Here is a 16,682-nt window from a genome sequence, read left to right on the forward strand (position 1 = left end):
GTTTACGATCTCCAGGCAAATGGCGGATTGCACACTTCCAGATTAGAACGGTAGAATGCCTCAGCAACCAATCAGGTTCCCCTGAGGAAGTCACAAGGTGTGTGACATAACAGCGTAGGGAGATTGATGCCACTGCAGACCGGAAGGAGCAGAGGGAACAGTAAGACGGCGCATATACACGCTGCACTTTTACCCTACCACGTTAGCTATTTCCTATTTATTGTAAGTCAAATTGTATGTGTGTGTGTGTAAAATTAAAGGTTTTATCTTCACTACTACACTATTCAAGGTTTCTCTCCTCCTTGCTTGTAACCTGGGCACGGGTTGGAGTTCCCCCCTGACTTTCCCTTCAGGAAAGCCACATCTTAGGGGATAGAGGAGAGAAGTAGTGAATATCATTAACAGCAATCCCAGTAGAAGACAATAGAGAAGAGTGGGGAAAAGTTGATGTGCCTGACATAATATATTTGTAAGGTGAGAGTTCTGCGAGAGCAGTGGAGGACAAACACCATGGTTCAATACTCCAATTAAGAAAACATCCTTATCAGGACCTTTGAGGACTGGTTCCTATGTCTGCTGTCCATCATATAGGACGTTTTAGAACTCCACATTCATCCATTGATTCATATTGAAATATTGAACTATTTTGCACGTATTGCACCTATTGAGTGTATTTTTGCACTATATTTATTGATTGCTTCTCCTTTTAACTTATTGATGTTTTATTCTAGTACATTTTCTTTGTGAATAGTAAGTGTTAGTTAGCACATATTTGCACTGTATATGAATTCATCTGGAACTCATCTTTTAGCACTTTACTACCATTGCATGTTTTGATTTATTACTTTAGCGCAAGATCACTTTAAGAGTTACAATATTTACGTGTACAGTGAACACCATCAAATCTAGCAGCTTTTTTGCTCCAGCTTTATATCATTCATATTTACTCACTAGTAGCGCGAAAGACACTTTTCATTCTAGGTGTTCAAGACTTCCTCCGGCAATTGATACCAAACATTCCACCACATAAATTAGAGATAGACCGAGCACACAGATATTTGGGACCTCCAAGAAAAGACGGTCTCCCCAGAGACATAGTGGTAAAACCTCACTTCTTTACCATCAAAGAAGAGGCGATGAAGCCAAGCCGTTCCCAATCTCCTTTATCCTGCCGTGGACATGCCATGGCAGATGCAGACTTATCACCAACGACGACACAACAAGAGAGCTCGGAAACCTCTCCTGAATGTCTTGTCTCAGCGTGAAATCAAATACAGGTGGGCTTTCCCCTTTGCCCTGAAGTTTGACCTCAAGGGTAAGACGCACTCTTTCCGCAGCCTCTAGGAGGGTGAACGTCTTCTGCTGGACCTACACCTCATCTCACAGGAAGCGATGATGGACTTTGCCAATTCTAACTCTGGATCTGCAAAACGCTTGTCTCCCATGAGCCTGCTCACAGTCTGGAACAAATTTAAAACCAAACGACCCAAAGACGCTAAGCCCCCTTAACTCCCCAGGGTCCTGATGTTCTTTCTTGGAATTCTTCTGTCTAAGAGGTCTCCTTGAATGTAGCCCTTTGTTTTACATTATTTTTCCCGAATATCTTGGGTTTCTTCGTAAATTGCCTTTTGGATGCCTGTTCACTTAGTCTTTTGTTTAGTTGATAAGCTTATAGGTTCCACCATCCTAAAGCTGCTCCCATGCAACCCCCCCCCTTTTTTTCATGCAATGTGCTTTCGGGGGTGCCCGGACTGTCTCCCCTATTTGGGGAGTGAGCTGATTATTCTGAGAAAGTGGGCTGGGAGCAGCCTACTTCCCAATATCCTAGCAAGTATTTAGCTTTTTTTTTTAGGTGACCTGAAGCTGGAGTAGTTCTGCTGTGCCTTCACCTAAACCATGGACTTGGTCTTCTCTTTTCCCTGGTTTAGGTTGCCACCCCTCATACAGAGTGTGGAAATGTTTTTTTTTTTTTTTTTTTTTTTTTAGCAACAGACTATATTTTTCCTGTTCACTCAGGACCTCAAAAGTCCAGAGTTCTTCTCTTTTTTCCTTTTATTTTTTCTCATCTTTTTCAGTCCTCTGTCGGTCTCCGAACAGAAGGTTCATCATTCAGAAAATGTCATCCTCTCATGATGCCAAGTTTCACGGCAGAATCCAGAACCTCCCACAGGTGAGTGGCGGCTGGTTGTTGATAGATCCCACCCCTAGGCTTCATGACAAGTAAAACCATACAAGCTACTCCTTTAACCACTTGACAACCGGGCCTATTTTGGCACTTCCTTTGGCACTCTCCATGTAAAAAATTTTTTTTTTTCTAGAAAATTAATCAGAACCCCCAAACAATATACATTTGTTTTTAGCAGACACCCTAGGGAATAAAATATCGGTCATTTTTTTTATCGCACGGTATTTGCGCAATCATATTTCAAATGCCTTTTTTTAGGGAACAGTTTCATGAATTAAAAAAATAACAAAACAGTAAAGTTAGCCTAATTTTTTTGTATACTGTGAAAGAAGATGATACGCCAAGTAAATAGATACCCAACATGTCACACTTTAAAATTGCGCACACATGGAATGGCGCCAAACTTCGGTACTTAAAAATCTCCATAGGTGACGCTTTAATTTTTTTTACAGGTTACTATTTGAGTTACAGAGGAGTTCTAGTGCTAGAACTGTTGCACATGCTCTAACGCACGCGACGATACCTCACATGTGGGGTTTGAACGGCGTTTACATAAGTGGGCGGGACTTGCATGCGTGTTCGCTTCTGCGCGAGAGCTACCAGGGACAGGGGCGTTTTTAAAAATGTCATTTTATTTTACTTCATTTTTTCATTTTTTTTTTATCACTTTTATTCCTATAACAAGGAATGTAAATGTCCCTTGTAATAGGAATCACTGTGACAGGTCATCTTTAAGGAGAGATGTGGGGTCAATAAGACCCCACATCTCTCCTCCAGGCTTACAAGCATGAAATCGGTGAAAAAAAATTCACCGATCACATGCCGACAGCTGCAATTGAGGATTCGTTTACTTGCGGGTACCGGGCGTGACATCATAAAGTCGCGCCCGGGCCTCCGACGGTCATAGAGATGACTGGTGACCATCTGGTCACCAGTCATCTCTATGCTTCCCATACAGCGCCGGCCGATTCGCTCTCCGGGCCCCCGATGGCACAGGAGAGCCCGAGGAAGCACCGGATGGATAGATTTTATGAGAATTTTTATAGTTCCCGTGGTACGCTGAGCTCCACGGAGCTGTCAAAAATATTTTTTGAAAATCTCTCAATCCCTAATCTGTCGACAGAACATAGAGACATACTTGAGGGTCCCTGCTCCACAGAGGAAGTGTTGGAGGTGATTAAAAATTTTAAGAATTCAGCTCCGGGCCCAGATGGCTTTTCGGTAATTTATTACAAAACTTTTGCAGGTATAGTGGCTCCCTATGTCTAGATTTTTTAATCACACAACCAGAGGTGATCCCCTGGACTGGCAGCTAAATTCTGCGTTTATAACAGTCATACCTAAACCTGGTAAAGACCTGGCGGAAGTGGGCAATTATAGACCAATATCTCTGATCAATAATGATCTGAAGATGACTAAAGTGATGGCTAACCGCTTTCATAAGAAATTATGTCCAAAAAGATCAAGTGGGCTTTATCCCAAACAGACAAGGCCCGGATCAAATCCGGAGAGCAATTGATATTGTTTCGCTTTTACAACCTGGTTGGGATGGTGGTTCTAAACAAGCCGGTATGTTACTGTCGATTGACTTACAAAAAGCTTTTGATTCGGTCTCGTGGTTGTATTTATTTTCCCTTATGGAGCTATTGGGATTTGGTCCAAGATTTATGGGTCTTATCAGGTCACTTTAGTCTTTCCCGGTAGCTAGGATCCGCTTGCAGGGCCTTTATTCAGATCCCAATAAAAAAGCTAGAGGTACTCAACAAGGTTGCCCGTTGTCACCATTAATTTTTGCTATAGCTATAGAATCCCTGGCGATAGCCATTTGCTCCAACCCTGATATAGCAGGTGTCAAGTGTGTTCCCAAAATCTACAAGTGTGGACTGTTTGCGGATGACCTCATCATTTTTATCACATCCACCACCTCCCTTCCTATCGTGTGTAAATTAGATGACGTTTACAAATTATCAGGCTTAAAAGTAAAATTTTTCCAAGTCACAAGCACTCAATGTTTCTCTCCAACCATCTCTGGTGGCCCAACTGAAAAAAACGTTTAATTTTCAATGGAGTGAAACATCCATTAGGTACTTGGGAATAAATCTCACTCCTACATTTGAATAGCTTTATTCTGCCAACTACCCTCCTTTGTACTGGAAATTGGAAGCGGATCTGAAGGTCTGGTCTAGTTCTGAACGCTCTTGGCTGGGCAGGATTAATTCAATTAAGATGACCCTACTCCCTAGAATACTTTATGTTTTTCGTTCTCTCCCAATGTTGGTTAGAAGGGATCATCTGCGCTCCTTCCAAAGTAAGATTATTAAATTTCTTTGGGGTAGAAAAGACTATAGACTCTCGAAACATATTCTCTTTAGGTTAAGGAAGGAAGGTGGTCTAGGTTTACCAAACCAAACATAAAGGCGGTTCCATATTTCACCCTTGACTGCCTCCTCTGGTGCCCCCAAAAAACTCGCCCTTCCATTCTCTCCCGGTCCCTCTCCCACACATTGGCTTTTTGGGATATGCTCAAACAGCTCTCTAGTCTCCAATTGCAAACCCTTAGCCCATTTATTCCACAATCTCAACTTTCCTCCAGGGATAGATATTGGAGTCTTTAGATGGTGGTTAAATAAGGGGATGTTCCGCATCGGACACTTCTTCACATCTGCGGGTCCCATCTCTCTGGCTCATTGCATTAAAGATTTAGACCTCCCTGATTCTGAGTGCTTTACACAAATCTCTCACTATTTGCATTCCTTATGGAAGACAAAACCTATTCCTCCCCAATTTTCTCCATATGAGCTGTGGTGTGGTCAAGCTACGGAGCAGAGGGGTGGGATTTTGATAATTCATTTGTAGCTTCCCCTTTCTTAAATCGAAACTTATTACATGACTGCCTGGGAAACCGATTTACAGGAAGAATGGAATTTGAATACTTGGGCACAAAGCCTTTTTTGTTCCTATAAAAATATTCTTAATACTTTCCTTAAAGGGGTTGTAAAGGAAAACATTTTTTTTCATAATAAGCATCCTTTACCTGCAGACATACCTCATTTCACTTCCTCATTGTTCGTTTTTGCTCAGAAGTTGCTCTATTTCTTATCTGTTCACTTCCTGCTTGTCCAATTTTACTGACCACCGTGAAGGGAGGATTTACTGCGGTGGTCAGTAACTTGCTCACCCCCTCCTGGGAACTACATCTGTGCGGCAGGACGCTCTCTACATGTTAGAGACTTCAAGGAGGTGTGAATTACTGGGCGTGCCGCAATTCATACTGGGAAATGAAGTTCTTACATGAACGAGCGATGCAAACCAGGGAGTGAATGAGAGAACAGAAACTAGAACGCCGGAGGTGATCTAGATGAAGGAAGTTAATAGGTATTTGTTTTTTAACAGAATCATTACACTATTCTGTCTGTATACCTTGCAGACATTAATTTTAGGCATTAATTTTCCTTTACAACTCCTTTAAGATTATCACTAGGTGGTATATGACCCCGTCGAGCCTTTCAAGGATTTTTTTCTTCAGTGTCTCCACTTTTTTTTCAGGGTTGTCAAATGGAGGGAACTTTGTTGCATATCTGGTGGGACTTCCCTAGGATTAGAAGCTTCTGGAATAAGATTTTTCATACTATCTTTAAGGTTAGGGGTATCAGGGTTCCAAAGTTTCCTTCTGTTGCCCTTCTAAATTTTCAAATTCCTAAGATTTCGAAAAATGCCCAGAAACTTATATTTTTCATACTATTGGGTACCAAGCTTACCATTGCAAAATCTTGAAAGCTACCTACGGTTTCAATTCAAGCTGCCAAACACAAAATGTATTGGATTAGGTCATAGGAAAAATTGGTTGGCTTCCTAATAAATACTTCCCAACAATTTGAAGAGACTTGGGAGCCCTGGGCCACATACATAGGCATTAGATAATCCCACGAGATGTCATAACATTGTGAGCCACTGTTGGTGCTTTGGCGGAGGAACCTATTCTCGTGTATCCTTTTTCTCTTTCCCTTTTCTGGTCTGTTCCCTTTCTTATCCTCATGTTATGGGGGTTCTTTCTTTCCCTTTATGTTGATGGTTCACTAGGGAGAAATTCTGCATTTTTCTTGAGGTCATACGAATACAAGGGATGTTTGGGGGGGTGGGGGGGGGGGGGGGAAAATTCCCTTTTTTTCCCCCTCCGTAATAGACTGGTTACAAGATATGTTCTCTGTCACCTTCGGTTGTAAATATCTCAGGTTATATTGACTTATGAGAAGTCTTTGTTTGAGATAATACATGACAGTTCAGACCTCTAGTCACCCACACAGTCAGATCCCTTTTGGGGTGTGGGTGATGGGGAGGCCTGAATGTGTGATCTTTACGATTTGTTCCTTTATGTATGCGTTTTCATGGTGTCTGATTCTCAATCTCACTGATTATTGTTCTGCTAATGGTTGTATGATTTATCTCTTGATCTCAATGGATTCAGTTTTGCAGTCATTTTTCTCTTTTGTCATTGATGATTGTCATTGTTATAACAAAATAAAAATCTTTGAAAGAAAAAGTGATCCTGTGGCAAATCCGCCGCTGGGACCACTTTTATATGTTATAGCGGACCGCCCGCAATTTAAAAATATACCGGGATTATGGCAGCTATATGCTGCCTTAACAACGGTATATAGTATCAAAGTAGTGATTATACACACACACACACACACACACATTGGGCGGTCCGGAAGTGGTTAATGGCAAACCTGAAAACTACAGAGGCTGAAAATCCACCTTTAAGGCCACCATCAGTGAACTAGATCTGCTTATCAGGTGACTAGGTCCACAATCAACTGAACATATCAAAATAAATAAACCTGTTCACACAGACAACCCTGCCACAAGTCTTAAATTAGAACTATAGGCAAAACTTGTTTCTTCATTTTGGATTAAGTAAGGGAGTGTTATAACCCTGGTCAGATTTTTTTTTTCTTCATCATCATGTTTCCTATTACATAGATCTTCCTTCGCTTCCTGTCCCATAGCCAAACAGGAATAGAGAGGAAATCCCTGCAAATTCAGGGGATTCCTTTTGGACACACAGGTCACTAGAACTAGTGTCAACATTGAAAAAAAAAAAAAATCCTCTTACTTTTCTGGGATTTTTTTTACTTTTGCTTTCAATGATAATAGTAAACAAAACAAATAGAGAAGGTGAATCTCCTTAACGAGGGCAGAGATGGTAATACAAATTGACAGGTGTTCTAATCCCTCACTTCTCTATCCAAAACTAAAAACTAGGATTTTTAAAATAGCTTACCTGTAAAATCCTTTTCTTGGAGTATATCATGGGACACAGAGCACCATAGTAATTACTATATGGGTTATAAGCCCACCTGCAGGTGATGGACACTGGCATGATCAAGACAGGAAGTCCCCTCCCTATACAACCCCTCCCATACAGGAAGTACGTCAGTTTTGTAGCAGAGATATTAAATATATTATATATCTATATCTTTCTATCTATCTTCCCCCAATAAGAGGGGCGGGACCTGTAAAAAAAAGGTTTTACAGGTAAGCCGTTATAAAAATCCTATTTTCTTTATCGTATATCTCGGGACACTATAGTAATTATTATATGGGATGTCCCAAAGCAATGCCATCTGAGGGAAGAAAGACACAAAATAAGCAAACCAACGTGAGGACCTATACTGCTGCCTGCAGAACACTGCGCCCAAGGCGGTATCCTCTTGCAGACCTACATCCACCTGGTAGAAACTTGTGAATGTATGCACCGATGACCATGTTGCGGTTTTGCAAATCTCAGCCACAGATGCTTGGTGATGCACTGCTCAAGAAGCACTGACTGTCCTGGTAGAGTGTGCTCTAGGACGAAAAGGCGGAAACTTCCCATTTTAAAGCATAAGCAATAACCTAACAAATCCACCTAGAAATGGCCGATCTTTATGCTGCCTGCCCTCTTCTGGGGCCTTCTGGCAACACAAAGCGTAAATTTTCTGTTACCAGATGAAAATGAACTGCCCTTACTACATTCTAAGAATGTAATAACTAGGGGTGCACCGATATATCGGTGCCGAAACATATCGGCCGAAAACAGCTGTTTTGGGCAAATGCCGAAACAGCTTTAAAATTGCCGATATGACTAGTGGCTGCAGAGCGGTAAAACACACTGAAACTGTCTACGCTTTGCTCGCACACAGCCCCGCTTGCTCCTAACCACGCTGTGTTAAACAGAATGCCGTTCTAATGCTGAGATGTTTTCTGTCTATCGCAGCGTGGGGTTAGGAGGAGGCAGGGCGGAGACAGTTTCATCCTACGGGCGGCGGTGAGTTTCTTTTGTTTTCTAACCGGCGGGTCTCTGTTGCTGGAATTCCTGGACTGCAGGCCAGCGTGTAGAGGAGGAGAGGAATAGCCCGGCATCCAGGAGCCGTCCATCTGCCTATCTGGAGACCATCCCCCGAGCCGGGGCCGCGCTGTATTAAGTAATGTTGGCTCAGGCTGCGGGCTGCTCCAGCTCCTGCATGGGGCTCTCTGCACTCCGCACACACATCCGTACCAAGGCTGAGAGAGAGAGAGAGAGAGAGAGAGAGAGACAGCCCATACACAGCAGCACTGTGCCCAGTCCTAATGCCATCCCTGTGTACTGCTAGAAGGATGGTGGTGGCACCAGGACAGACCTGCTGGATGCTCCTCTTACTGCTGTTACAGGAGATGTATACTCTCTGCACTGAGTGAATGGGCAGCAGACTGTGCTCATTGTCTCCTCACCACACTCATACAACATGTTTTTGGAGGTGACAGGGTTAAAAAAGAGAACCTGTCACCTCCAATTGCTATCACAATTGCTAAATTATTAAAATAAGTAATTAAAAAGTAAATGAGAAAAATAATATTAAAAATAAGAAAATTATACAAAAATAAAAAAAAGTAAAACAAGCTACAAAAAAAAAAGTGATAAAGTAATAAATAAAAAAAAGAAACAAGAGGCGGCAATTCAGGGCACAGTGAGGCGGTAATGGGGGGCACAGTGAGAGTATGTTTTAACATACAATTATTTAAATAAAAATGTAATTTTCGGTTTCGGCCTGACATTTTTCTTTTTATTTCGGTTTCGTTTCGGTTCTGAAATTTCCATTTCGGTGCACCACTAGTAATAACTCATCTGCAGACCATGGTTCTGGAAAAAAACAAAATTAGGGAAACATCCTGGTTCATATGAAAAATCTGGCACTACCTTAGGCAAAAGGGTTGGGTGAGGACGCAACCTCACCTTGTTCCTATGAAAATCAAGTATGGCTCTTTACATGAAAAGCTGCCAATTCGGACACTCTTCATGTGGAGGTTACCGATGCTAACATTAATTTCTTTGTCAAAAGAAGCAAAGGAATATTGTGAATTTGCTCAAAGGGCTGTCTTTGCAAACCCGACAGAACTAGATTCAGATCTGACCCTTGATCGCACTCAAGGCCAGCTTCATTTCTACCCCCAACTGTAGAAAGGCAAGAATTCTATGACATACTTTTGAGGATGCCAACCCTTGGTTTCACACCAGGAGGCATAGGCCCTCCAGACCCTATAATAAATGGTCCTAGAGGCCAGCTTTCTAGCATCAGGGTAGCAATCACTGAACCTGAACCTGAAAGCCCTTTGATTATTTAGGATGTGGGTTTCAACACCCACACCGTCAAATTTAGCAACTGTAAGGTAGAAATACAAGCCCATGCGACAGCAGGTCTGGACGTGATGGAAGAGTCCATGAAACCCCTACTGCCATCTTCATGATCTCTGCATACCACGATCTCCTGGGCCACGCCAGAGCTACGAAGATTACTGGCTTCCCTTCCTCCTTGATCCTGCGAATAAGCTGTGGTAGCTGTGGAACTTTGGGGAATGCATGAATCAGTGAAAACCAATCTCACGGGATCACCAAGGCCCCTTTCACACTGGGGCGGGAGGTGCGGTGGCGGTAAAGCACCACTATTTTTTAGTGATGCTTTACCGTGGGAATTGTGGTGGTATTCGGCTGCCAGCATTGCAGTTTTACCCCACGCTAGCAGCCAAAAAAGGGTTAATACCACCTTTGCAGAGGCGCATTGCCGGTGGTATAGCTGCGGTTTCCCATTGCTTTCAATGGGAAGAAGTGGTGGAGGTGTAGTAAACACACCGCTCTTTTCACCGCTTCAAATATGCGGCTAGCAGGACTTTTGGAGCGGTCCTGCTAGTGCACCGATCCAGTGTGTAAGCCCTTGGGCTTTCACACTGGAGAAACAGCAGCCGCTGTTTCAGGTCAGTTCGCTGGTGCTATTTTTAGCGCAATAGCGCCTGCAAACCACCCCAGTGTTAAAGGGGCCCAATGCATCTGACCCGAGTGCGAGAGGATCCCTTGTTCTAGACACAAAGCAGCCCAACATCTTGTTGCATCTGGATGCCAACAGATCTATGTCCAGGTTCCATCATCTCTGGCATACGGCCAGAAAAACATTGGGACGTAGGGACCATACTCCTGGGAACAACTGTTGGTGGGATGAAGGCTGCAGATAGGCAAGGAACATGTTCCTCTGCCCAAGCCAGAATATGGTTGACCTCCCTCTGAGCTGCGTGACTTCTGGTGCCCCCTTGGTGATTGATATAGGCCACTGCTGTGGCATAGTCAGACTGTATCCTGACGGAACAATTCTGAAACGTCAAGGCCATTAAGCCAAACATATTGCCCGAATCTCTAGGATGTTGATAGGCAAGGTTTTCCCGGACTCTGACCATTTTCCTTAGACAGTGGTCTCTCCTAGGACTGCTCCCCAGCCCATAGGCTGGCATCTGTTACCACCTTCCAGGTAACCAGAATGAAGGATTTTTCGGTCTGTAAATTATTGGCTTTCGACCAACTGAGACTCTGGTGCACTTTTGGGGCAAGATTCATTGGGTAATCCAAAACTTGTGTTTTCTTGTTCCAAGCAGACAACATACTGTATTGCAACAGTCTCAAATGAAACTGGGCATAGGGAATTTCTTTGAATGAAGCTACCATCTTTCCTAGCAACCTCATGCAAAGACGAATGGAAGAACCCTTCCCTTGCCCTGACCACCTGGACCAGCTCTCTTATAGCGTTGACTTTTGCCTGGGGCAAACACACTTTCCTGGGCTGTATCTATGACCAAGCCCAAATACTCCAGTCTTTTTACTGGTTGTAAGGATCATTTCCCCAGGTTGAAAATCCAACCTAGGTGTTCCAGATACCTGACCGTTCTGGACACCCCCTGGTTTACACGTGCTACATACTGATCTACCAGTAGCATGTTGTCTAGGTATGCCATTACTGCTATACCCTGCCCCCTTAGTCTTGCTATAGTAATGGGGCCAAAACGTTCATAAATACCAGGGGAGTGGTATCTAATCTAAAGGGCAAGGCCACAAACTGAAAGTGGCACTGTTCCACCGCAAAACAAACTTTTGATGAACGGGGAAAATTGGCACATGTTGATATGCATCTTGATGTCCATTGATGCTAGAACTTCTCCTCCCCGTAGGGTGGATATGATTGACCAGATTGACTCCATGCGGAAAGAGCGGATGTTTAGGAAGTGATTCGGATCTTCAAGATCTACGAAAGGGTCTGACATTTCCAATCGGTTTTGGTACTGTGAAAAGATTTGAATAACCACACACCCTGCTCTTTCGAGGGGGTCTCTAATTCCCTGAAACATTAATCAGTCAAGTGCCAGAAATAAAGACCTTGTTTGTATTGGGCCTTTGGGAAGTAGCCTAGGGCTACCACAGAGATGACCCGTCCCGTCAAGGATCTCTTCTTGCCAAGCCCTTGCAAACCACAGAAGTCTTGGAATTCTGTTTTGTAGGCTTCTGAGATTAGGCACGTCTGCAGTCCTATGCAAACACATAGGAAAATAGTTCCAGAAAAAAACAAGTATAAACGTATAAAGCTTTAAAAAGCACAGCATGTATTAAAGCAATATGCGGAAGTGTGTGTTTATGGTTTTGGCATGAAACCATCCAAATATGCTTTAGGCAAAATATGAAAAGAGTGTGCTGTACAAACGCAAACATGTAGCACGTGTGCTAAGGAACAAGAAAGCCTGTGTTTATGAAACATGTTACGCAACACGTATCTATGCAGACATAAATTTCTATGCGATCGTGAGTAATCATGTATATATTTAAGTAAACATGTATTAACATGCCTCATTATGCAACTTTTAGGCGATCGTGCATCTTTATGCCATCCATCATTTTTATGTGATCGAGCACCTTTATGCGATCAAGCGTCTTTATGCAATTAAGCCTTTCTGCGTGATCATGTGACTATGAAAAAAATCATGCATATCTATACAAACCATGCATCTTTATGTAACAGTGTATCCTTAAACGATCATGTCACCTTATTCGATCGCATGTTCTTATGTGATCAAAGATAACATTTTTGTTTTTACACAAACCTGTCCAAACATGCATTTTTTTACACACATGATCATGTATCTTTATGCAAACAGGTGAACGGGTAAACACAGTTATCTTCAGCATCTGTGTGTTTTGTCAGCATCTGCGCATGTCAGCATCTACGCATACGATGGAATCAACCAATCGGATGTGCATTGGCCAATTGCATTTGCCTATTTTCAGCAATGCAAGATCCAAGCAGGCAACACCATACTTAGGTACTTAGGATCCGAACCCATGGCCACAGTTCTTTAAGGCAGAAGTGCAGACCACCAGGATATTGGGCCTTTGCTTAGCAACTGTGCAATTTAGCAAGTTTGAAGGCAAGCACCTGCTCAACTGAAGTTGGTCCTATACTTTAACCACTTGACACCCGCACGCCGTCATATGACGTCCAAAACGGGGACCTGTTATCCTGGGTGGACGTCATATGACGTGATGGGCTTTGCAGGGGGATATCTCAATGATGCCTGCACCCGGAGGCATCATTGAGATATCATTTTTTAGCGGCGGCGATCCTGCGCACCGTAAGAACGATCATAGCGGCGGTTCCGCCGCTAGATCGTTCTTACAGGCGGCGGGAGGGGACATCCTCCCGCCGCCATCCGGTGCTTCTCCGGGCTCTCCCGTCCCACCGGGGGCCCGGAGAGATGATCGCCGTCCGCCGGATGTTTGCCATAGTGAAGACTGGTGACCATCTGGTCACCAGTCATCTCTATGACCGTCGGAGGCCCGGGCGCGATGTGATGACGTCACGCCCGGGTCCCCGTAAGTAAACAAACCGCAATTGCGGCTAGTTTGAATGAGATCTGTGAATTTTTTTTCACGATCTCATTCTTTCCAGCCTGCAGGAGAGATGTGGGGTCTTATCGACCCCGCATCTCTCCTTAAAGAGGACCTGTCACACACATTCCTATTACAAGGGATGTTTACATTCCTTGTAATAGGAATAAAAGCGATTGAAAAAAAAAAGTGTAAAAAAAAGTGTAAAAAATAAAGAAATAAGTAAAAGAAAAAAGAAAAAATAATAATAAAAAAATTAAAATGCCCCTGTCCCCGGTAGCTCGCGCTCAGAAGCGTACGCACACGTAAGTCCCGCCCACGTATGTAAACGTCGTTCAAACCACACATGTGAGGTGTCGCCGCGTGCGTTAGAGCGTGTGCAACAATTCTAGCACTAGACCTCCTCTGTAACTCTAAACTGGCAACCTGTAAAAATGTTAAAGTGTCGCCTATGGAGATTTTTAAGTAACAAAGTTTGGCGCCATTCCATGAGTGTACGCAATTTTAAAGCGTGACACGTTAGGTATCTAGTTACTCGGCGTAACATCATCTTTCATATTTTACCAAAAAATTGGGCTAACGTTACTGTTTTGTTATTTTTTAATTTATGAAACCATTTTTTTTACAAAAAAAAGCCGTTAAAAAATTATTGCGCAAATACGGTGCAAGATAAAAAGTTGCAATGACCGCCATTTTATTCCCTAGGGTGTCTGCTAAAAAACATATATAATGAATGTTTGGGGGTTCTGAGTAATTTTCTAGCAAAAGAATGAGGATTTGTACATGTAGGAAAGAAGTGCCAGAATAGGCCCGGGAAGGAGGTGGGTTTTAAAGCCTGGTATTGAAGTGGTTAAACCTGTAGGATACCAAGCACATATGCACTACGCTCATACCTTTTAAACATGTATTATAAAAACATGCATTAAGCAATAAATCTGCAAGCACGTACATACTATTCCTGCCCACAAACCGTTGACACTTTTAAACTGAACTGCTAATCAACCAGGGTGTATCTACTACTTACAGTTGTACATGCCCCTTGGATAGACAATAAAATATGCAGCATGTAATCATGACTTGGCCACCCGTTCCCAAGCCAGTGCTCACATACTCACGGCCCACTTTCCTGTCTCCAAGGCCTATCTGACCTGTCAGCACATGGTATGGCTGCCCTTCCTCTTCCTGCCTACAAAAAATAGGCAAGACTTTGAGCAAACCTGCACCCTCAAGTTGGTGGGTAAAAAAAATTGCCTGAGCAAGAGTACAAGCATGATAGAAAAGCACACTGCTCCCACTGGCCACCGGGAAAACAGACAGTCAGATCGCGCTCTTAATAGAGAAATTGCAAACAAATGCAGACTCAACATTCCCCACTGCAGGGTACTGCTGGAAAATCACAGCGACCCAATCTTCACCCATCACAGCGGGTTGGTGTCATGCCAGACCTTCAAGGATGGGGTCCCCTCTGAATGCAGAAAACCTGTGGTATAGCAATGTGACCAAGGTGCTGAATCCCAGGGCCCTGCTCTCCTGAGAGAAGTGTTACGGGCAAAACCTTGTTCTTCCGTACCGAGGCTTGGTGTACCATCCACTTTTGTTTTGTTTATAGACTTTTTGAATGAATTAGATAGCGTAGTTCCCTGACTAGGCCATCTATGGAAAACTTTTTAGTAAAGTAGTAACTGTGACCAACACCTTAGACATTGGCGGGAAAAAAAACGGAGGTGCTCGCTGTATGGGAGGGGTTATATAGAGTGGGGACTTACTGTCTTGATTATGCCAGTGTCCATCACCTGAAGGTGGGCATATAACCCATATAGTAATTACTATAGTGCTCTGTGTCCCGTGATGTACGAGAAATAAAGTTTTGCCTTTACTTATACTTTAACGCTGGAACAGACTTAAGCATAGCTTCAGAAAACAGAATCTATTGAGGATACTTTATTGAAAAGATAGCAAAGCTTCCCCAAAACATATAGCAGAGACAATCTAAAGTTTTAAAAGCTCAGTTACCATCTCTTGGAGCTTCAACTCGCCAAAGCCAAGACCCACCTACCCAGCCTGTTACCTAGATACGAATAGGGTAAACCCAGTAGTCTTCAAGTTACCTTATGGCAGCGTTTTGCAATTTTTCTCCAGTCAAGGCACCCTTGAAAAGTAATTTAAGTCTCGAGGCACCCCAGTCTAAAGCTTGGGTCGCGTCACTGTGTCGCAGAACATAAAATTGCACTTTTTCCCAAAAAGCAAATGTTCTGCTCTTCGGCAGACACACAAGGGTGCCATTAAATTTGAACGAAACCCCCAGGCGTTTTCGGTGCAGCGGGATTATAAAAAAAAAAAAAAGGGCTGAGGACTTTCCCTGTTTCAGAGGGACGGGTAGCCCATTGAAAGCAATGGGCTGCCCAGATGTGAATCCAGGGCTTGTTCACATGTGAGGTTGAGGGGGTGGTGACGCTGTTGGGCGGTAAAACCATGAGGCAATGTATCACCTCTTCACCACCTGTCAAATGCCTCTAAAAAGCAAATCAGAGCATGGGTCACTTTTTCAGGAGGAGCAGCAGTCCTTGCTGTCATGCACAAGCCCTAACAAAGCAGTGCTGTTCGTACAGGATTAGGGATCAGGATAATCCCTGTTCTGAGCAGATGTAATTGCTAAAGCTAGAGGGGGCGAGAAAGATTTTTTAAACAGTGAGAAAGAGGGCATTTAAAAGAGAGGGGAAAGAGCTTCTATACACAAAGAAAAGTGAAATAATGAAACACGCCTCCTGGCCAAATCACGGTCAACTGCTTCTATACACAAAAGGAATATATATTAATAAAACTTAAATGCACTCTCGTTCACAGGGATCATATTAACATTAATGTTTAGAAGAATCTTAACCAAAACTTACCAAAGGTGTCCAGGATATCAGTAATCAATACAAACTTGCTTGGGTAAAACCTGATGACTGTTGTGTCAGAGAGAAGCTTTGAACACTGGAGAGACAAAAACTTGATTTAGACGTGCAAAAATATTAAGCAACCGATACAATATGTAAAACATAACACATTTTTTTTTTATTATGACCATTTTACTTTTTTTAGAGATATATATATATATATATATAGATATATATCTATATCTGTATCTATATCTATATCTGTATCTGTATCTGTATCTGTATCTGTATCTATATCTGTATCTATATCTATATCTGTATCTATATCTGTATCTATATCTGTATCTATATCTGTATCTATATCTGTATCTATATCTGTATCTATATCTGTATCTATATC

The 16,682-nt window shown here is 42.8% G+C and overlaps 1 protein-coding gene across 5 annotated transcripts in view; it reads right to left on the reverse strand.

Annotated features, from left to right (window-relative positions):
• Window positions 1–16,682, reverse strand: part of VPS35L (VPS35 endosomal protein sorting factor like) — a 1,107,598-nt gene that overhangs the window by 796,665 nt on the left and 294,251 nt on the right. For all 5 annotated transcript variants that reach the window (XM_040358550.1, XM_040358549.1, XM_040358548.1 and 2 more), the window contains exon 8: window positions 16,295–16,379. In XM_040358550.1, coding sequence (XP_040214484.1) covers window positions 16,295–16,379 — 85 coding nt within the window. The remainder of the gene's footprint in view (window positions 1–16,294; window positions 16,380–16,682) is intronic.

Source organism: Rana temporaria, chromosome 6 (genome assembly GCF_905171775.1).
Source record: "Rana temporaria chromosome 6, aRanTem1.1, whole genome shotgun sequence".
In the NCBI taxonomy this organism is placed as follows: Eukaryota; Metazoa; Chordata; class Amphibia; order Anura; family Ranidae; genus Rana; species Rana temporaria.